A 21,220-nucleotide genomic window follows, 5' to 3' on the forward strand; every position below is an offset into this window, starting at 1 on the left:
AGTGTGTTAACTCTTTGAGTAGATTTTATGAGCTTGTTTTAGGGCAATGCCCGTATCTGAGCTCATTAAATGTAGGAGTCAGCGCCTTGCCAGGAGCCCGAGTCCTTTCCAGCGTGGGCTGCAGTTTGGATGGGGCCTCGTTTTCTCTCCACACCTCACCCTTCCTTAAAAGAGGAAGAAAAAAGAGGAATAAATAAAATTAAAAAAAAAAAAAAAGGAGCGCGATGCAGTAAATGGTTGCCGGAGGCAGCTGCCGCCCTCTTGTGCTGGGGATGCTCGTTCTCCTCAGAACGGCAGCTGCCGCCCGCGCAGCGCCGGCTCCATCTCCCGGTGCGCGCCGTGGCCGCCCGTGGCACGCTGGGAGTTGTGGTCCTGCGGCTCCGCCATGGGGCGAGGGCCCGCCCGCCCCGCGCTTCCCGCTGCGAGTGGCGGCTCCGTCCGCCCTTTGCCCCCTCGGCGGCTCCCTCCCCTCAAGCCCCTCCCTTCCTGCTGCGGCTTAAGATGGCGGCTGAGGTGGATTTCGGGGACCGCCAGCTCTTCGAGCAGCTAGAGGAGGAGGACAGGCCGCCGCCGCTGCCTCGCCTCGGCTGCGAGGAGGAGGAGGAGGGTCCCGAGAAAGCCCTGCAGGAGCTGTACGCGAGGCTGCGGGACCGCGACGAGACGGTGCGGCGGCTCCGGGCGGAGAATATCCTGACGGGAGAGGCCGGGCCTGCTCCGGGGAGGGCGCGGTGGGGCGGGGGGAAGGAGGGCGCCGCTGCGGCCGCCGGTTCCCTTCCGGGCCAGCCATGGCGTCTGCCCTCCTGGGGCCGGCGGCTGCCTCCGCCTTGAGGGGCTCCGGCTTTTCCCGCCTGCCGGGGACCTTCGCCGGGCCGGGCCGGGCCCTGTGCCTCTGTGGGGGAAGGCCCTGCCGGTCCCCGCCTGGCAGCCGCGGCCATGGCGCGTCCTGAAGGACGATAAGAACCGAGGTTGGCGGGGAGCGGGCAGCCTCCCCCCGGCGGCTGCCCGCCTTGGGCCGCTGCGAGCCCGCCGCTGGCCGCCGTGGGTGGTTTTTCCCGCCCTCTGCTTCCGTCACTCAGGAGGAGCGTTTTCTCTGAAAACTTTTATCCTCAGAATGGCCAGGTCCGTGACAAGCTTCCTTCAGTTGGCAAAGGAGGTAGTCGAGTTCCTGAGTGCTGGAGTGACCATTAAAACGCATGACTCCTTTCTGCCTTTCTCGGGAGAAGAAATAGCTGTACATTCACTTTGAAAATCCAATTTTAACATAGCTAGAAATACTTTTAAGCTATTAAGTCGTGACTGGTTCCCTAGAGGGGTTTTGGGTTAAGTACTGTGGCAGAGTGGACTCTGAAATGGTTCCTATAGCTTATTTTCTATTTCCAAGTATGTGTGTCTTACTGTTGAGTTTTTGTTATGATTGTAGGTATTTTAAAAATAAAATGTTATAAATTTGACAGTACAACCATAGTGCATGTAATAAATTATACTATTTGGATTGTCACACCTGGTCCTCTATTTCTCCTGTGTTTGGGGGGGGTTGGGGTTTTTTTTTGTTTGGTTAGTTTGGATGTTTTTGCATTTGGTTGTGTTTCTTCAGCACAGGATTTGTAAATAATTCTGTGTGCACTGAAAAGCAAAGTCTGAAGCCCTGTTGTTATTGTATGGAATTCTTGTTTTCTTGTTGCTTTGATCCTTTAATGAATTAAGGTGTGGGTCTGTGACTGTTGTTCCTTAACAATAAATTAACATCAAGAACTTAAAAGGAAGCTGAATATTCTGACTCGTCCTAGGTATGTTAATGCTGACTTAAAACACTTTGTGTGACTTGTAGATGTTTGGAATAGATCTAATAGCTGCCTGAGCTGACAGTGTCTTTTGCCACATCTTTTAGAAACCTTTTTTCTATGTCCCCATCCCTGCTCAGATGCTGGGCTTCCAAAATGCTTTTCTCGTTCTCGAAAAGTCTTTTATAGTTGAGTAGCAAGAACTTAATTTGTATTGCTCTGACTTTATTTGTGTGCATCTGTCTCTTCATGAAACTTACGTGGCCTTCAGGAAGACGGTTTTTTGTAAAGTTCAGCAGTGAGAACAAGTACATTAAAATGACTGAATAAATACGAGATCTTATAAATAAGATTTTGTAACAGTTTACTGTAGTTAGAAGAAAAATTCTGTAGTGTGGTGGTCTGTTTTGTTTTCTTTCCACCTCGCACCAGGCAACCTGTTTTGCTTGGAAGAGGGTGAGATATTTCTGTTCAAGTTAGTGGGAACTTGTTAAAAGAACAGAACTTGTATTGGCCAAACCTTCTTCTCTCTGTGGACTACGGACTTTGCTGTGATAAAATGGATGGGGGATATTTAGAGTGAAGCTAATACAGTAACCATTGTCTGTGTCTCTGTTCTGTTCTTCTAGTGGAATATCAGTGGACAACTCCAAAATCGATGGACCTCTGCTACAGATTTTATTTATGAACAATGTAATTTCTAAGTAAGTACTTTCCAAGAAAAAGCAGTCCTGACAGGAAATGGGACTCTCCTGTTGTTGTTTGGATACGTTAGTGTGTTGCCCAAAGGATGGATATGTGTTTTATTCAATAACATAAACTTGTTAAGCTTGAGGAGGAGAAAGGGTAACGAGCAATACGGCAGGAGGTCTGGTGCTTTCATTATTGATATCTGTTTTTATCGTGAAATGTAGTGTGACTTTCAGGAACTTGGCGTGAGTCTGAATAGCAGTTTGAGTTTCGTGAGTGTTGTGGGTAAACGTAGTAAATTAAATTTTCCCTGCCTCTGATTTGATTTTTTTACCATACTGATATAAGGGTGCTCTCTAATAATAGATTGTGTTTGTGTTGGTGGGGGTTGGGAGGAGGACAGGAGAGAAGTTGACTGCCCCTTTTCTAAGTTCTTAAGAAGTAGTAAGTGGTAAATGCTTAAAAAAAAAAAAAAAAAGACATCTGGCATGTGTTTCAGTCTTGCTCATTTCTTCGTGTCTCTATACTTCTTCACTCCGTTATAGGCAGTATCATCAAGAAATTGAAGATTTTGTTTTTAATTTAGTTCAGAAATATGAGGAGCAGAAGAGAAGTGAACAAGAAAAAACACACTTCAATGTTAAGCCACAGGTACTTTAAAATTTTCATTAGTTGCTCCTTCTTTTGCCTCTTTATAGTGGAACTATTGAAATATTACGCTGCTAAATTGCTGAATTCTGGATGGTTTTTCCTGCTTAATTGCAATTGAAGCAACTATCGTACAAATGTTGTATAACTATTTGTTCCAAAAATAGAGGATCAGGACAAAGAAAATGTCCTTTCCGACCATGAAAATGCTTCTTTAAAATGGTTCCTATTGAAATTTGTGTAAAAGCAAAGTATTAAGTTGGTTTAAATAATCAAGAAAAGACCAAAAGGTATAAGCTTAACATATCTTCTTCTGAGAGTATTTGGCCCAACTTTGTGTATGTATAAGAGCATAGATGGACAACAGAATCTGGAAATTTCCTCTTTCTTCTCTTTGTTTAGAATTTTGAGTTCTACTTTCACTTTTTTTTTTTTTTTGCATCGCTTTGAATAAAAATGTGAAATGGCATATTTCTTTCCATCTTTCTCTTAGATTTTGAGATAAGAGTAAAGATGTTCTTATGCAGCATATTTCTCATCAAAGAAAACATGAGAAATGAGTTGTGTCATACTTCAGGCTGTGGAAAGCATTATGACTAACGTAGGCATCTCCATCCTACTGTTTAACTAATGTTTCATGAAAGAATAGAAGCTGTATTCCACGTTCTGTGCTGTTTACATACTTTAGTAATTTAGGAGCTCTTTTCACTGTTATTTTAAATTAATTATTTGCATTTTTGCTTTTCATGTCAGCCTTCCAGTGTTCTTTTGGAAGAGGATTGTAAAACAGCAAGCTCAAATTCTGTTAAAAAAATTAAAGAAGCTTTTAGTGTAAGTTTTTGACTATATACTCTTCAATGGTAGGTCTGACTCTTCATTCTACACATTCAGTATACACTGCCATTAAAATAAGATGTTGTTAAGTTTAATTTATAAGTGTAATTGCAGTTAAGTTCAGCATGTTGTGACTACATCAATGGGAAAAAATAGTTATTTGTACAGGTGTGGGCGTGTATTACTTGTAAATTCTTGCAGAGCCGGGGAAAAAAACCTTGGAAGTATTGCAAGCAGTGTAAATTTATAGAAATGCTACCAGTCTGACCTAAATACTGACACATTTCTGACAATTTTCTGACTTTTTTTCTACAGGTTGTAGGAAGTGTTCTGTATTTTACCAATTTTTGTCTCGATAAACTGGGACAGCCTATATTAAATGAGAATCCACAGCTGACAGAAGGATGGGAAATACCTAAGTATCCTGTTTACTAAAACAAGGGGGTTTTTCCGTTTGTGAAATCTAAAGAATGCCAGTCGGTAAATTGAACTCAAATTTTGTTCAGTAGATTGTACATTTCTATCAAAACCGTATCAGTCGTTACAGATGAAAAGTTTTAATGAGTAATTAATGACTTTTTTACTCAAAACATGTAAGTATTTTGATATGATTGGATCACTGATTTTTAGAAGATTTATGCTTGGGAAGAGTGAATGCCTTATCCCCATAAATACATCTTGTGACTTTAGGAATTTCCTCGGCCAATCTGCAGTCAGGTTTGGAATGACAGCTCATTCCAGATATGAATAAGCATTATCCCTCTGTAAAATCTGCTGTTTGGGAGAAGAAAAGGGCTTGGCAAACTCAAATTTGCTGTAAGGTATTTTTTTACAAATGTGGGAGCCAGAGGGAAGGTCTTTTAATAAAGTTTAATTATGGAATGCTTTTAACTTGCATCCTTTTTAAAGTTGGTTTTCTTTACTGTTTATTAAAGCCAGTATTTGAAAGGTGGGATTGAGGGAAATGCTGGAAAAAGTGTTTTATTTAATATTTTAGTCCTCCTTGATAAAAAGAAATTGGACAAGAAATTTCTCAAGTAATCCCATCTCCCCAGTTTTCTAGTATTGCTTCTCCCCTAGAAAGAGTCAGGACAAGAACCAGTTTCACAGTTCATTTCTGCAGTATCTAGTTATCAAGATTGCAGTAAAGGTCATTTCCTGGTGTTAAAAAATTACTTGTATCTGAATGAAAATTGCAAATTTATAAGCTGGCTAACTTGGGTTTTGTTCTGCCTGCCTTTGACTGTGCTGTAATTTTACATTTGGAAAGCTGTCTCTGTTATAGTGCATTAAGTCAATCCTTAATGACTCTCCAAATGATATTTGTACTACCTCCCAACCTCTAGATGAAGGCAGTAGATGGCTAAAGGGGAATTACTCCTAATATGCCAAGTTAAGCGTGGCTAAACTTTCATGTCTGCCAGCTTAGCTTTGATATTGTTTTTTAAATGTGCTTACTGCATCTTTCTTTAGAGCTCCCATAGACAACATTAAGCCTAAAATACACTTACTTCTGAGTGAAATGGTATACCAAGTACCGTGCTTCTAAGTGGCTGAAGTACTGCACTCAGTTAACACGTCAGTTCAACTAGTATCTGGCATCTGCTTTTCTTTTTAAAAGCAACTGTTAGATTCTGAAAACTGCTGTGCTTCTGAACTCTCATGAACCTCTTAGTCTTTACCATGCCGGTTCACTGGCAGCTCTCTTGTCTTCTCGTATGTTTTTAGACAAATGGGCAGAGCAGCTGACACACTGCAGTCCAAAACCAAACACAAGTAGTACGATATGACCTGTCTCCACCTGCTTGAGAAGCGAGTTATATTTTTGAAACTCTACCAAAATATGTTATTAATAAGGTTGCTCTGAAGCATGTCAGAATTATTAGCTTGAAACTTCTGTCTATAAACAAGAGGACAGTAGTTCTGTCAAGTGCTGATAAAGAACAAAATTGGCCATTGGATAGAAATTGAGTAGGAGGAAACAATGTCAGCCCATCTTAGCAAATAGTTTATAATAGATATAATTTTATAGTTTATGCTATAGACTTCATATCAAGGATCCATTTGTAACTTAATCCAGAAGAGTCAGTATTCTAGTCAAGGCACTATTAGGTTTTCACTGATATTTATACAAGATTGAAATTTTGCTTCATCCAGTAGCAGTTCCTTATTGAAATCTAAAGATACCAGCAAGTTTTCAGCCAGATTCTCTCCCTAGATGGACAAGAAATACAAGTAAAACCAAAAAGGTTTGTATTATTCTTAAATATAAAGTTTTGAGCTGAAAAGTTCAGATGTACGCTGTGATTATTCCCCAGTATACTAAACCCTTGAACATACCTGAGCAATGAGTTTAAATTAAGTAAAGCAGTGCGGAGCTGTACAGTCAGTGGGTCTCTCTTGTTTCTTGACTTTCTTCAGGAAGGGCCTTAAAATCAATGTGTGAAAACTTTCGGAAGTTTATGCTCAGTTCTTCTGTTGTTTGCCTTTTTAGTGATTGCTTTGTCATCCTTGCACTGGTGTACTATCATCATTCTTACTGTTTTGTAGAGCAATTCCTGTCTGACTTAACGTTACAGGCTTTTAAGACAGACTGATCTTAAATTTGATTGTATAGCTTTTATGGGAGGTAAGATGTAAAGCAAATAGAGTTCCCTACTGACAGCTTGTGTGATCTTCACAGTGTCTAAAGTCACTGATTTCAGCTGCAATGAGAACAAGGCAAGCTTTTAGTGGGAATTTCAAAGATAAAGGGGCGCGCTGAGTTAAACTCTGGTTTGATTAGAAGTACTACCATCTTTGATTGATGGTAACAGATTGAAAGGTTGTGCTCATGATATGGGTTGGTGATAAAATATTTGGATCACCGCAGAAGGTTTCTGTTTGAATACCGTGTAAAGTGAAGCGCGCCTTCTGCTTCATCTTTGTCTTAATAGAGGCTTCAAGAGGTTGGAGCGCGTGCATGTGTGGGGGTTTCCCTGGACACTCATCCTTGTGTCACACTTTGTCTCCACTTCTGGTTCCAATCCTAATTCGGTAAAAATGAATGTTCAGAAAATAAATCTTTCTCTAAAATTTTTTAAGAGATTGGCTTTCCCCTCCCATAATGTTGAAAATGTTTGTTGTCATGGTATGAATTTACAAGGAGAATTAAACTTGAAGCCAGCTGCAGTTCCATTCCAGGTTTTCAGTGCACAATTTCACAATATGCATAACATGTTCAGACTGTGGACCAGCACTTTCCAAAGAAGCAGTCATGCTCTCCTGCTTGTCTCTCCTGGTAACTGATTCTCAGTATTGTAAAAAGGGTCAGACCTCTGATGACACGAGCATAAAAAGAGAAATAGAGGTATTAATGTACTACAGGTGTATTAAATTGAGGGGCTCCTTACCCGTACTCTAGAGTTAAAAGTATTGTTTTAACATCTTCCCTTTCCTTCCTCTGGATATAGCATAAGCTTTCGTTATGTAGGTTTTGTTTTCATTTACTGGCACTATTTAAGGAAATGTTTGCATATTTAATCAGAAGCAGAAATCCTTCAGTGAATACTCTGCTATCTGCTGCATGATACAAGGAAAAGCTTTTTCCACCTTTAGGACAGTAAAGTATTGGATCAGGTTGCCCAGAGAGGTTATGCAGTCTCCATCCTGAGAGATTTTCAAGACCCAACCGGATAAAGCCCTGAGCAACCTGGTCTGATCTCATAGTTGACCGAGCTTTGATTAAGGAACTGGATTAGAGATCTGAGATCCAACCTAAATTATTCTATGACTATTCTATTCCCTCTTAAAGGAATAGATCTCTATTATACAGGTTATAAAAGCTCAGTTTCCGCCTGGAAGTACTACTTTTCCGCTGCCATTTTAGTTCTCGTTTGTTCATTCTTTCTTTCTTTCTTTCCTTTCTCTCCACATGCTGTCATGTATTCTCGCTCCCCCTCAATGCTGTGCCTGTGTTTCACGCATTTCTTGTGTTATTAGGACTGTGAAATAAACAATATTCTGTTACTCTGTTTTGAAGGTTGACATTAAGTAGTCAATTGAAGAGAAGCAGAAGACAGCATGTGAAATCAGCAAGCAATGCTTACGTTTTTTTTCTTTCTAAGTCTAAATCTAAAAATCTAACAAGATATAAAGTAATTAAGTGTATTTAACGTTGCAAAATTATTTTCAGGCTTAATTTCTTGTGCGTTTTTTAAGCAGGCCAAAACCTCATTGTTTCAATTGTGGTTCTGAAGACCATCAAATGAAGGACTGTCCAAAGGTAAAGTCTATATCAGTATTCAAAAGACTGCTGCTCTCCAAGAAATGTTTCAGTGTAACTGCACCATTAAAAAAAAATAAAAAATCAGGTGCATTGGGGTCAGGATGGTTATTCATCTCCGATTAGATAATACTGTTCATACTTATAAATGCTAACATTCTAAATCAACATAAATTAATTTTGTAGCATAAGGGTTTAAATGTCTCCTTTAATTTATGGAGGGACATTTTTCAGTTTGCACAGTCTTTCCTCCTGCTTTAGAGCTCTGCTAGCTCCAGTGCAAATACTCTTGCTTTTTTGCTGTGTAGTTTTCATTATAACTGCGGTTGTATCACATGGCCGGGTGACAAACGATTAAGCATGCTGAGGGCACGGAGTACCAGTTTTATGTTGGGTGAAGGAGTGCATAAATAGTGAATTGTCCAAATCTAAACTTCCCAATTGTATTATCTTTAAGCCACGAAATGCAGCTCGTATAAGTGAGAAGAGAAAGGAGTTTCTGGAAGCTTGTGGTGAAGCGAGCAATCAGAATTTTCAGCAGCGTTATCATGCAGAAGAAGTAGAAGAGAGGTTTGGAAAATTTAAACCAGGAGTAATTAGGTATCTCTTTTCCTTCCATTAGCTGTTGCACTGCTTTTCTGGAATACCTTTTCTTCCTTTGGAGTGCCAGATGTTACTTTCCAGAGTTCTATAAGTCCATCTGCTACTCCTAACTATGGCTGTATTATGTTTGAATTTGTTGGTTAAATAAATGTTTGTTTAATAAATTGCACAGATATTTTTCACGTGAAAACTCATTGCTAGTTTAATAGTCCTGCCCTTTCGCATGGCACTTTCTGTAATGCAGGGAGAAAAATTTTACTCTTTGGCTAATCAAATTGCAGATATATTATGTTCCTAATAAACTAAAACTAAATATGAATGCAAGATGCTGAACATTTTGAGCTTTGAGTGTCTTTTCCTCTCTACTCAAATGTTCTAAAAAAAATCATATGGCTGTAGCAGTCTCCAAAGAAATCAGCAGTAAATTTAGTGTTGCATTAAGTTCCACCCTTCCTGTCATCATAGCTATAGTTAAGGCCATGAATCAGAAGTAACAAGTCAAATAAGTTGTTCTCAGCACAGAATTAATTCTCATAAAATCTTTAAGCATATGTACACTTGTATGGAGAAATTGAAATGTTAGAAGTTATCTTTAACATCAGACCTAAAATTGTTGTATCGGGGATTGACAGGCAACATAGTTTGAGTTAAACTAAGTTACTTTAACTTGATAATTTAAATTTAAAATTCCACAAAATGCTCGTAACTTCCTTCGTAACTTCCTTTTGTCAAAACTCAATTATGGATTTTTACTGGAGGACATTTTGTTTTCTGTTTGTTTTCTTAACTTAGTGGGGAACTTCAAGATGCACTTGGTGTCACAGATAAGAGTCTTCCTCCGTTTATATATCGCATGCGTCAGCTGGGTTATCCTCCAGGTTGGCTCAAGGAGGCTGAAATGGAGCACTCGGGGCTTGCGCTCTATGATGGAAAAGGTAAGGAATGTGCTGCAGGAATGCAGTTTTCAGTATGCAGGCTATTTACTGGCTTCACCCTATTCAGGAGACAATAAAGTACCTAGCTTGTAAACCTTCATCTTCCTCATGGAAGAGTGAGAAAGTTGTAAATCAAGTTTTCTTTTCTAAAGTCATGTAAAAATACTCCCCTTTCATGTGTCTATGCGGTGACAATGAAACAACTTTTATGATGATTGTATTGCATAGGTGAAGACTCTGTCAGCGTGTTTTCTGTCTATTCGACCCTTGATACTAGAACATGAAGTTCCTGTGAAACTGTGCAAGACTTGCAAATAGCCTATTGCCAAATTTCTTCTTCCTTTTTTTCATAAGCTTTGCTTTTCTTATGTTTTATGAAAGAAACCTCAATACTTTCTAAAGTTCAATAACTTTATAATAAGAGTAAGAAGACCACCAGCAAGCAAAGAATATGTTTTTTGAAACCCAATTTATCAAGTAATTTACCAGCTTTTTACTAATGACCAACATTTATGCTGCATCTCAGAGAACAGTTGTGATGCCAAATTCTGAGGCTAGTAGTGGTAGATAAAGAGTAGTATTATAAGAGTAGTTAGGTTTTTTTGGGGAAGCTTCATGCATGTATCTGATAGATTTGGTTGCTGTTACTGCCTTTGTGGATTACAAAGCCTTCTGTCAATACTTACATTCCAAAAACCAAGACAAGACCCTGTTCTTAAATCCTGTGGATTTTTTCAGTAATGTTCTTAATTAGCATCAATAATAATTACATTTTGTTATAGATGATGGTGGAACAGAAGATGAAGGATCTCATCAACCAAAACGCATCACTTACGATGTCTCGAAGTTGATAAACTATCCGGGCTTTAATATATCCACTCCAAGCGGGATCCCAGATGTAAGTGGCTCTCCTCTGCCTTCTAAACAACATGCAGAGTAATATTAATTGCTTTTGGTTGAGTTTAACGTTTAGTATTCTGCATCTGACAATTTTCTTTCAACAGGCAGTTTTCCTAAGCCTCTTTTTGGTGCTGGGGGCTGTTGGGTTAATTCCCATGACATCCATCCAGCTGGTAACTGTCACAGCTCTTGTGGGTGGGGTCTTGACAGTACTTCTAGGGTGATGATTTCCATTGTGGGACCAAGAGGACCCTAGAAGGGTAGTTCATTTTTTTTAAAAAACACAAAACTTCACACACAAGTGCCTATTTCTTCCATACATATAAATTTTCTGAATGCTCTTGGAATTTTTTTCTTTTCCCCTGTAGGAATGGCAGATATTTGGTTCCATTCCCATGCAGCCGTCTCAACAGAAGGATGTTTTTGCTAACTACCTTTCGAATTTTCATGCGGTGAATATGTCTCATTGTTATTCGCAAAAAAAAAAAAAAAAGTTGTCCTGTAGTTAGTGTAGCCAATGATGATCTCTTGTTTATATCTTGTTTTTTGCACAAGGGGATAGACTTTCTTACTGACACTACCAGGTGTGAAATGCTGATGCTTGGCTTCTCTGTTCTAACAAAAAGGAGCTTCACGTTTAGAACAAATTCCTAATATAAGCAGATACCAATTGTATGATGTTTTATAAACAGTTATGGAAAAAGCTTCTATAAACTTTTACAGCCTAAAAACAGTCTTAGTTCCAGACTTCCCAAATAAGTGAAAAGCTTACTTGCCATATCATGATTTACAGTAATCTTATTATAGTGACTTGAGGAAACACATGGTAGTCCTGTCCTGTTTCATTCTCAGGTCGTCTCTAATGTGACTCTAGCGTAGTGTTATCTACTGCAGAATACTTCCAGTTAAGGCTGGAAGATGTATGCTCTGCTCTCAGTCCCAAAGTGTAATGCTATGTGGAATTAAATGGTAAATTCTAAACTTGCCAGGAAGGGACATGCAATACTTGTGTTGTGATGATCTCAAAAGATCTAGGTGTCCAAGTGGAAACTTCGTTGTAATTCTGTATTAAGAATGCACAGTCTTTTCTTTTGCCACTGAAACCTGAACAAGATTACAGTTCTGTTCAGTTGCATTAAACCTCCCAAACTTCAATATGTAGTTGTCGTGCTGGGTCACCAAATGATTGCATAGTTATGGAATTGCTTTAAATATGTTCTTATAGCTGGAAATGTTTACCTCGTACAACTTAATACTACTTTCTTTTGTTTTCCTGGATAATTTCTCTTCAGCCAAGTCCAAAATCTAGCAATAAAAGGGCTGCATCTCAGTCAAGCTCTCATCATTCAAAGCGACCAAAAGAAGACAATTTGGAGGTGCCAGTAACTGACATGGACATAGATTCTGGTACGCTTATTCTGCATTTTTTTTTCGTAGTTTCCATTTTTATTTTCAAAATAACTTGCTCTGAATTGAAATGTCAATGTTCATGAAGAGAAACTAATGTGTTAGTATTCATTATGGTGGTAACTAATGTAACTGCTAACATATGCTAGTGGTGTCCTACTATAGTTGCATTTGGGCCTCGCCACAATAGGCATTCTCTGTTGCTGTGATTGTCATATCTTCCAATACCAGGCAGGAGGTTTCAGGTGTTCTCAGAGCAATTGGAATGTTAGGTTACAAATTCTGATCTCTACTTCAAGTATATCCTAAAGAAACTTCTATTATGAAGACCTCGAAATCCTTAAATATATGGATGAAATAACGTAGAAAGTTGTAAGCTCACTTCTTAAAAATAAGAACAGTGTTGTTCGAATGTTGGAATAGCTGGAGAAACTTCTGGCTTTCCTTTTGTGTTTCAGTGTGGAATAAGTTTGTTCGCAATACATTCAAGAGTATTTTATCTATATTTTTTTTTCTTGACCGGCTAGCAGAGTTAAAATCCCCCAAAACATAGTTTTGGTGGATATTAAAACCTTCAAAAAGTTTGTTCTATCTCAGCTGAAAACCAAGGATGAGAAGACATAAGTCTGCTAGTTAATCAGAGCATTGTCACTTCGAACCTTGTTTTGTTCAGATTTCAGATTCTAACAGATGTCTTTCAATCTGTTTCTAGATCTGGAAGTGTCACAAAGATCTCAAACTCATAACAGTTTTCAGTTCCAACCTCCGCTGCCACCTGGACGTCCATCGATGTCAACTCCTCCTCCTTTACCACAAGGAACACCTCCACTAAATCTTACACCACCTCAACCTTCAACACCCACCCCCCCTCCTCTTCCTAGGACTACTCCACCATCAAATCCTTCCGGTGATATTCCTCAGCCAAAAATAGTGGATTCAGTCATGGATGAGGATACTCTGACCTTGGAAGAGCTAGAGGAACAGCAGCGATTAATCTGGGCAGCACTAGAGCAGGCAGAAAGCACAAACAGTGACTCTGATATTCCTGTTGATACACCTTTAACTGGAAATTCTGTTACATCATCACCATCTAGGAACGAAGTAGATCTTGTTGCAGAAGTAAGGTCATCTGGTAAGGTGATTACAGTGGAAACTACGTTTTCTGACATCAGTGAACAGATACCAGAAAATGAACATTCTATAACTAGTCCTAATCCAGGAGATAGTTTACTTAACTTAAAGGAAAATCCTGATAATACAGATTCAGAAGGCTTGCTGGATAACACCATGCCTGCTCCCAACCATGAGGTTAACGATGGAGAAAATACAGGTGGAGATAAAGTGGTCACAAGCACTGAACCATCTGCAAAAAACTCCAGTCTTGTTCCTGATATGAGCAAGTTTGCTGTAGGCATAACACCATTTGAATTTGAAAATATGGCAGAATCAACAGGTGTTTATCTACGAATAAGAAGCGTGTTAAAAAATTCCCCGAGAAACCAGCAAAAGAAAAAGACTTCGTCTTAACTGGTCTTCCTCTGTTTCATTATGTCCAAATCCCTGCTTCCTTCTCTCGCCTCCTCCAGTTTTACGAACTTGGATAACTTTCCTCATCCTTTTGTGGGAAGGAGAAAATCTAGACAAATACAGCTCTACCCCGTTCTTCCTTGGAATTGAAGTCAGTGCAGGGCTTCCGTATTGACCAGGACCACCAATGTGGTCAGAAAATATAGAAGAATTTCCCCAAGTTGCTTCTTTCCGCTAAGGAATAACAGGACTGTTGATTTGTTCAGAGCATTTTACATGCCAATACATGAAACTCTAAAAAGAGGAGTTTGTGGTTTGCTGTTCATTACTTTGGCTAAGATTTATATAGTCCTTGAGTTTCAGGTGGATTGGTGATTTTTTTTTTTTTTTATATCTGTCCTTTGTACAATAATCTATACTTTATACATTTTGCTAATTATCCTGTAGATAAGTTTAATATATTCAGGATGTTTTTAAAAAGGTCTAACATTAAGATTTCCCACGTTAAAATCCTGACAATTGGATGAAAATAATCAGGGATTACCAGCATTATCTTCGCCATTTCAAATATTTTTATAAATTATTTATGTGGGTCAGTTTTAATTACCACTGTATCTTTTGTAACATCATCCTTCCTGTAAACTTGCTGTACATACCTGTTCATTGTTGTGTACAGAGGTTTAATAAATGAGCTTTTATATAAAGATTTTTTAATTGGAGTCCTAAACCATCAAAGTGCTGATTTTTGAAAATTAAGTACCGAAGAGAATTAGAAAAAGCAGCTAATTAAAATGCGCAGGAATAAAGTTACATATTTTAGGAACGTTCCCAACTATTGGGTTCAGGTTTTCATAATCAAGAAGCTGTTCAAATTATTTTAGCTACTTAAATAGAACGTTGCCATACCATTCAGTTTTCATAATCTGAAGAATTGCTTGCTTCTGAAAGCTTAAAAGTGTAATAATTCTGCTGATTAATTGTTCTAACACTCTTTTCCCTTCTTCTCTTAATTGTCTTCAGAGGGCCCTGTGGGTGGAATGACTGTACGTTGTTTGCATTGCCAACAGAGGGAGTACTAGATTGACTTAACAGTATTCGTTGGAGCTGGTAAAGCATTTGTTTGTCCTTGTATAAATGCAGGAAAAAAGCCTTTCTCGACAAATGCGACACGTGGTAAACCAAAAGTATATTCAGGTATCCAAGAAAAGACTTGTGAAGGGGGGATGTTCAACGGTGTTTTTGTTAAAGGTAACTTCAGAGACAGAACTTATTCTTTAAAATCCTCAACTTTGCAGATAGTACGTATTTCCCGCAGATCCTTATAATATATGATATTAGTACACTCTGCTTTCAAATGCTTCAAAGAACCCCAGGCTTTCTGTAGTTAAAGCTTTTGTCTTTACTTCCTTTTTTTGCTCTAAACTTTACAGGAGGGAAAACCGAAGTGTCTTTATGTATGAACTGCTCGTCTTCCAAGAGACTGAAAAAACTTTTGCAGCATATACCAGTTCAGTTTATGTGGTTGCATTTCGAAAGTAGTGGTGAAGGTAAATGTTCATCGTATGTGCTAAAATGGAAGGCTTTTGCCTTTTCATCTTTTATAGGAGAAATAGTATTGCTTTCTGTAACAGCAATGGGTAACAAAATAATATGTTTTTTCCAGCTTCTACACACTTTACAAACAAATCACTATTGGGAAGCATGTAGAGATCTTGTCCTTTCTCCATGCCTCCTCCTCCTCCCGTGGAGTTAAGACTGGTAATGACAGTGCACAGAAGCCATTGTGCTGCGTGCTGCATCGTTCGCATGTGGATGATAACGTGATGCAGGGCATGAGGTAATGATTTCAAGTGTACACACCTTTTGGGTGTGTTGAGGTGCTCATATTGTAAACATGCAGTTCTCTTTCCACACCTTGGGAGATCTTTTTTTAATAGCTCTTAGGAAATACTGCCTCTTTAGTAGGACAGGCAGCCTAACCTTTACAGGAGTACTTGTGTACTTCTGCCTTGCTTACAGATGCTGCAAGATGAAAATCATCTTTATGTGCTTAGTACCCTTTAGTGCTCTCTGTGTTTACAATAAATTCATAATAAATCACCCTTACACCTAATTGCTCAGAATAATTGAAGATAAGTCTTCAATGTTTGTACAGATTCTCAGACTTACCGCTAAAGTAGCTGTTAACTTTATTGCTTCCAAGATTTATACCAAAGGTATTAGGGTAAGAGTAAAATGAAGTCATTTCAGCAACATGGCTTTTAATGTAATGGTAAATTCTATTTAAATATGTTAAATCCTTAGTTTTATAAAGCTTTGCGTTTTAAATTGTTCAGCATTTTTTATCACTTCGGCCACTCTTGTATTTGCTGCACACGAACTACTTGGAGATACGGATCCCTTCCATTTTTAGAAGATGGTGCCTTCTGGTATCTAAAGCAAATATTTTGGGGGGGCACTTGGAGCAGGAATGGACTGTGTTTGGGTCCACATTCTATGTCCACTGAAATTTCTGTCCAAAGTGACTAGACTGACTAGTTGTTCAAGTCAGTAAACGTTTTTGTCCTTCACATGTGGTCTGCTACCACCGGAAGCATGCAACCCACGCTGTCACACTTGCATACAGGCATGAAGTAAAATTCCCACAACTGGGATTGTTCCCGTTTAAGAACTTTGTTTTTTAATATAACAAAAGACTCTAGGCTTTTGTAAATACGGAGTTGTCTGTGTGCTCAGAATTATTTTTTATAGTGCTTTTGTGCTTCTTTTGCAAAACTGTTAGCAGATGTTTAGACCTGCTCCTTTTAGTCTTGGTATTATCCCTGTCTGTCTTTCATTTGTTATTCTTTTGCCTTTCAAATTGTAAACAAAACTTATAAAAGTTCCTGTAATTGTTCTTTTTTCTTAAAATAAGATTTTTGTAGTGCTTATGTTTTGATGTCAGAAAAGCGGACAGTCTTTTGCAGGAACTGTAATGTTTGGTTTTAACTTGCAGTAATTGATTTGAAATAAGGGTAATCATAAAAAATACTGGGCACTCAGAGGTATCTTTCACATAAGATAAGTATGTAAATCTCCTTTAAATCTCGTCTTTCAGATTTTCCTTCCTATGGAGGTGGCAGTCAGTATGAGAAGGTTGAGCAGAACCAATGACTAAAACTCCTACTGTATTTACCTCTGCTGTAAGACATACAGTTAATTAGGGATGGGGAGTTATGCCTGTTGTTTCTTTCATGGTTAGGAATGTATTTATCTCTTAGCTCTTTACCTATACTTCAGTTTTCCTATCAAGTGCTATACATTGTTGCTGCACTGAAGACTCTTGTAATTACCAAATTTCTTTAATCTCTCAGGTATAACTATTCAAATTAGTTTTGTATGTTGAAACTGCGATCAGATCACACTCAAGGTCTGCGAAAAAGCTGAACAGCAAAGTCTTTCTGTTACTTCCAAGTCACATTCCCATGGTGATGGGTGTGGCATAATAACCTAGATTAGAGCTTACTAAAATGAATGAGTAATAAAATTTGTAATGAGGTGGGTATAGTGTGAGCAGGCATCACTCAAATTTTCCCACAGATTCCTGTTGGCATAGTACTCATGTTTGTTTACAGCATTTAGAACAGCAAAAGTATTTTAAAATGCTTATGTGCATCTAAAAATATCTAATCTGTGCACAATAGTCAGGGTATCAGTCAGGTGACTAGTTGTCTCTTAAAAAGATTTTAATTTCTAACTTATATTTTTATAACCTAATTCGCAGCGCTTAAAATGTCGCTAAAAGAAAAATAGCTGAGATTCTAGAAGATATCTGAAAGACGTGTTAGCTGCTAAGAAGAATTATTTTTACTGCAAACTCTGTAAGGCAGGATAGCTGGGAAAAAAAACAAACCCAAAAACCCGAAGAGGAGGAAGAAGCTCAAATGTAATTGAAGTGTTTCAATGCATTGGTAGTTGCCATGGAACTCCATAGTACCTTCATTTTGTAACACGGCTGTATTGACTCTGGTAAGTAAATGCCATTGAAGATCGATGTTGTTCCTAAGAATACGTGGTAGAGTCATGCTTACGTTTTGGGGGGTGGGAGGGGATGAGTCAGAGGTAGGAATTGGTCCCGATCCTTGGAGAAGCTTACAAACAGGATGGATTTAATAACATGGTAATTAACGTGCGACAATTGGACACTTCCTAAACTTTGGTTAACTATAAGCAACAAAGATTTGACATAGGATTTTTTACAACATATATTTAGCCGTGATCCAATGACTGAATAAAAAAACTCTTTCTTTAGAACTAGGCACTCTCCATATGAACAAAAAAACCTTCTTTGCTTCTCCGTAGGTGACAATTCAGGTTTTGTTTGTATTTACATAAGTGATAGAATGATTTGCATAGTCCATCTTTTTTAATAGACTATGGTTTCTCAGTTATCTATGAAATGAAACACTCATAATCAAGATGAACATAAATGTTAAATTAAGTACCTTGTTTAAACAAGCACGCAGAAAGGATTCTTTAAAAACTGTCTGTTTAAACACTGTTCTCTGTTCTACCTATGTTGGGTAGAACAAATAATGTAAAATTGGATTAAAGTTTCTTGTGTAGCACATCAGCAAAGCACGTGGACTCGCAGAGCTGTTTTGTACTGCTGCTGGGTTGTTCAGCTGACCTAGGGGAGGAAAACAGCAAGTGCGTGAAGAGTGGAAAAGAGTTCTTGCAGACTTTCAGTCCACTGAACTGTGAAAGTAACTACCATTTCTGCAGTACTTTTTTTTTTTTTTTTTTTTTTTTTTGGAACTGTTGCGTACATGATAATTGAGGCTAAAAGGGCAGATTTTCATCTAGCGTAACCTATCAGTCAAAGACTGCCAGTTTTAGAGGCATAAATTTAAAGCCAAAAAATAATAAGAGTAAGCATGAGGCTTCAGGATGCTAAATCTCTTTGGGATCAATATAGCTGTAAATAGATGAGCAAAATGTACCAATCAGGTTAAAATGGGAGGGGGGAATCCTGTCGTGTTTTTGTAAAATCAGAAACAACTACAGAAAATAATAGTGCAAGTTTCTTTGCTGGGATTTTTGAAGTAGCACTTCTGTGATTAAAAAAAAAACCAAACCAACCCCAAACAATCAGTTGCTTTTTCTGAAGCAGGTGTGATCATCAGTTCTGTATAGGAATTGCCAAAGGTACATATTAAAGAGATTGTTCAGGGGAAAAAAAAAATCTTATACTCAAAATCTTTATACTTGGTTGGAAGACTGAATGTGAAAATGTGTAAGTCAGGATATCCTTAAATGCAGTTCTTAAAGAACAACGTTTTAGCTATTCTGAGAGCTTCAATAATTTTGGACCTTTCACGTATCTGAAAAAGGGCAAAAACCATTTCAACTGGTGTTCCCACGTTATTGGAGAGAAAAATTTTAATTCTAAAGTGGACCTTATACTTGTGGCCAGGATGCCAGTAGTTACGTTAGCATCCTGAATTTCCCTGGAGCATCCAGCAATTCCTGTTTTTGTAGAGTTATGAAAATGTCTATTATATATTGACTGATCTGATCATGAAGTTCAGAAGAGAAGAGACACTAGGACTGGAATCAAAGATATTCTGGCTTTCAATTGTATTTAGTGCTTTGTAGTACTGTGATTTATAGTACCAGCATCTTTTTTTGTAATGATTGCTACAAATTGGATGTGAACATATTAAATGTTATTGTTGTCATAGTCTGCATAGATCTTCATCTAAGTGTTGCCTGCTACAGAGAAGCTGTCAAACATTTCTAATTGGGATGAACTTAAGTTACAGTTGCTCTAAAGCTACTTTTTCATAGTTTGAAGGTTGATAGTGGTTGAATGATGCATAACTAACTCCCTTGTTTCCTACAAGATTGCTTTGATCTTGAAACTCTGATGCTGTTCACTAGGAAATTACATGAAAAACCAATGGCACGTTCACTTTATAAGTAGAAGCTTTTGATCTATGTGACATTCTCAATTCTCGCTTTAGTAACAGGACATTTTTAGCTTTAGCCTTGCAAGGGAGTAAAGCAAGCTATTTACACATTTGAACTGTGTTTCATCTGTTATTTCACCACGGTCGTTTACTGCTTGTGTTTTATTACAGGTTCCACAAGAACAGCGCAACGCTACAACTCAGTTTCTATCTTAAGAGTAAGCCGACTTGTAGTTGCTGTGCTCTGTACTGGATACATCAGGCTAACGTTGCTTATGAAAACTTTTAATATGCATTGAACTGCATACACTTGAAATCTGCCTACATGGTAACAAATTAACTGTTAGACAAAGAAATCAAATTAATGAATGAAAATGATGGAAAACACCACACTTGGAGGAAAACACATTCTATATAAGCATCAGATCAATACAGAAAGCTCAAATCTACAATACCCGAAACAAACACAAAGGTTCACAACTGTAGCTCTCAAGCTAACAGATATTTTGGACAAGTGTTCTGTAAAGTTAGTACGACTCTCTGGGTTTGACTCTAATTGCGATTTTTGTGCTGGGGATTATTTCTATAGTTAGGGGCTGCAGGGTCATTTTTTTGTTTCAAGCAATCATTTGCTGGCTCTGCGCTTCTAAATACAACCTAGTATTTAAATCCTGAAGTCCTTATTCAGCAAAACTTTTGTCTAATTTTGCAGGGAGAAAGAAGGGTGGCTGTGCATGGATTCGAGTATCTTTCAGCATCTAATGGCCCTGGTAAGAGATTCTATTTAACATTTAGGAAGTGAAATTCTAACAAACATTGCTAAATGCTGATCTAGTTGAAACCTATTATTTGGGGGACTGCGTCACACCATTTTGTGCTTTACCATGCTGGAGTAACGCCAAAGAACGAAGCCAAAATGAAACACAAATTGCAATCAGACTCCAGCAATGGAACTGCTTTCTCATCACCCTTTTGTTCGAATGGCATCATGCAGAAACTGAATGATCTACGAGACTGCAAACTGAGGTCTGCTTTGTGATGAATTCAGCAGTTACGGGCCAGCTCTGGCTGGGCTCTGTTGCCTGTTTGTGAGAGGTGAAGAAGTGAAGCAGAGGTGTTTGAATTCAGCCTTGCAAATTGGTATTAAATTGTTGATGATGGCGCTGGAGCTGCTGCTACAGCTGTTTAAACTTCAGCCATGGGCTCACGCCAGGTTCCAATGTGTTGCTTCACAAACACAATGAAAATTAAAATAACTCGGTAATTTAGAGAAAGAACGATAAATTTCTGGGCATCGGGACAAAAGGAAAATGGAGATAAGAAGCAGACAGTAAAGTTATTCACCCACTAAGAGCTCTGTGCTTCACACCGCCCTGTCTCGTCTCCCCACCCTTTCCCCCCGCCCCATTCACGCCCGCCTGCTGCCGCAGCGCCTTCTCGCTGCTCGGGCCCCCTCCCCGCTGCGGGCACCAGGGCGACCCTCCGCACCGGGCTGTGCCCGGCCTCCCCCGGGGACCTCCCCCGGGCCGCCCGGGAAGGGGTTAGACCGGGGGGAGCCCCTCCTTCCCCCGGCGGCGACGGGTACCCCCCTGGGCCGCCCCCGGGGGGCGAACAAAGCAGGGGGGGAGACAAAGGGGAGTGGAAAAAAAAAAAAAAAAAAGAAGGAGGCGAAGGAAGGGA

At 38.9% G+C, this 21,220-nt stretch overlaps 1 protein-coding gene across 5 annotated transcripts; it reads left to right on the forward strand.

Moving 5' to 3' along the window:
• Positions 1-211: 211 nt before the first annotated feature.
• On the forward strand, positions 212-20,862 carry ZCCHC8 (zinc finger CCHC-type containing 8). Of its 5 annotated transcripts, XM_063351435.1 has the most exons (17): positions 212-685; positions 1,745-1,787; positions 2,411-2,485; positions 3,017-3,122; positions 3,873-3,950; positions 4,269-4,372; positions 6,137-6,202; positions 8,154-8,217; positions 8,675-8,817; positions 9,613-9,755; positions 10,538-10,653; positions 11,024-11,107; positions 11,948-12,062; positions 12,775-15,136; positions 15,253-15,426; positions 17,353-17,597; positions 19,712-20,862. In XM_063351435.1, the coding sequence occupies exons 1-14, from the start codon at positions 502-504 to the stop codon at positions 13,587-13,589; spliced, it is 2,136 nt and encodes a 711-aa protein (XP_063207505.1). In that variant the 5' UTR covers positions 212-501; the 3' UTR covers positions 13,590-15,136; positions 15,253-15,426; positions 17,353-17,597; positions 19,712-20,862. The 5 variants fall into 5 exon arrangements, with proteins under 5 accessions (XP_063207505.1, XP_063207504.1, XP_063207507.1 ...); XM_063351434.1 differs by lacking the exons at positions 17,353-17,597; positions 19,712-20,862 and having other exon boundaries at positions 12,775-14,837; positions 15,020-15,136; positions 15,253-16,771; XM_063351437.1 differs by lacking the exons at positions 17,353-17,597; positions 19,712-20,862 and having other exon boundaries at positions 8,157-8,217; positions 15,253-16,771.
• Positions 20,863-21,220: the final 358 nt, after the last annotated feature.

Source organism: Chroicocephalus ridibundus, chromosome 13, assembly GCF_963924245.1.
Source record: "Chroicocephalus ridibundus chromosome 13, bChrRid1.1, whole genome shotgun sequence".
Classification (NCBI taxonomy): Eukaryota; Metazoa; Chordata; class Aves; order Charadriiformes; family Laridae; genus Chroicocephalus; species Chroicocephalus ridibundus.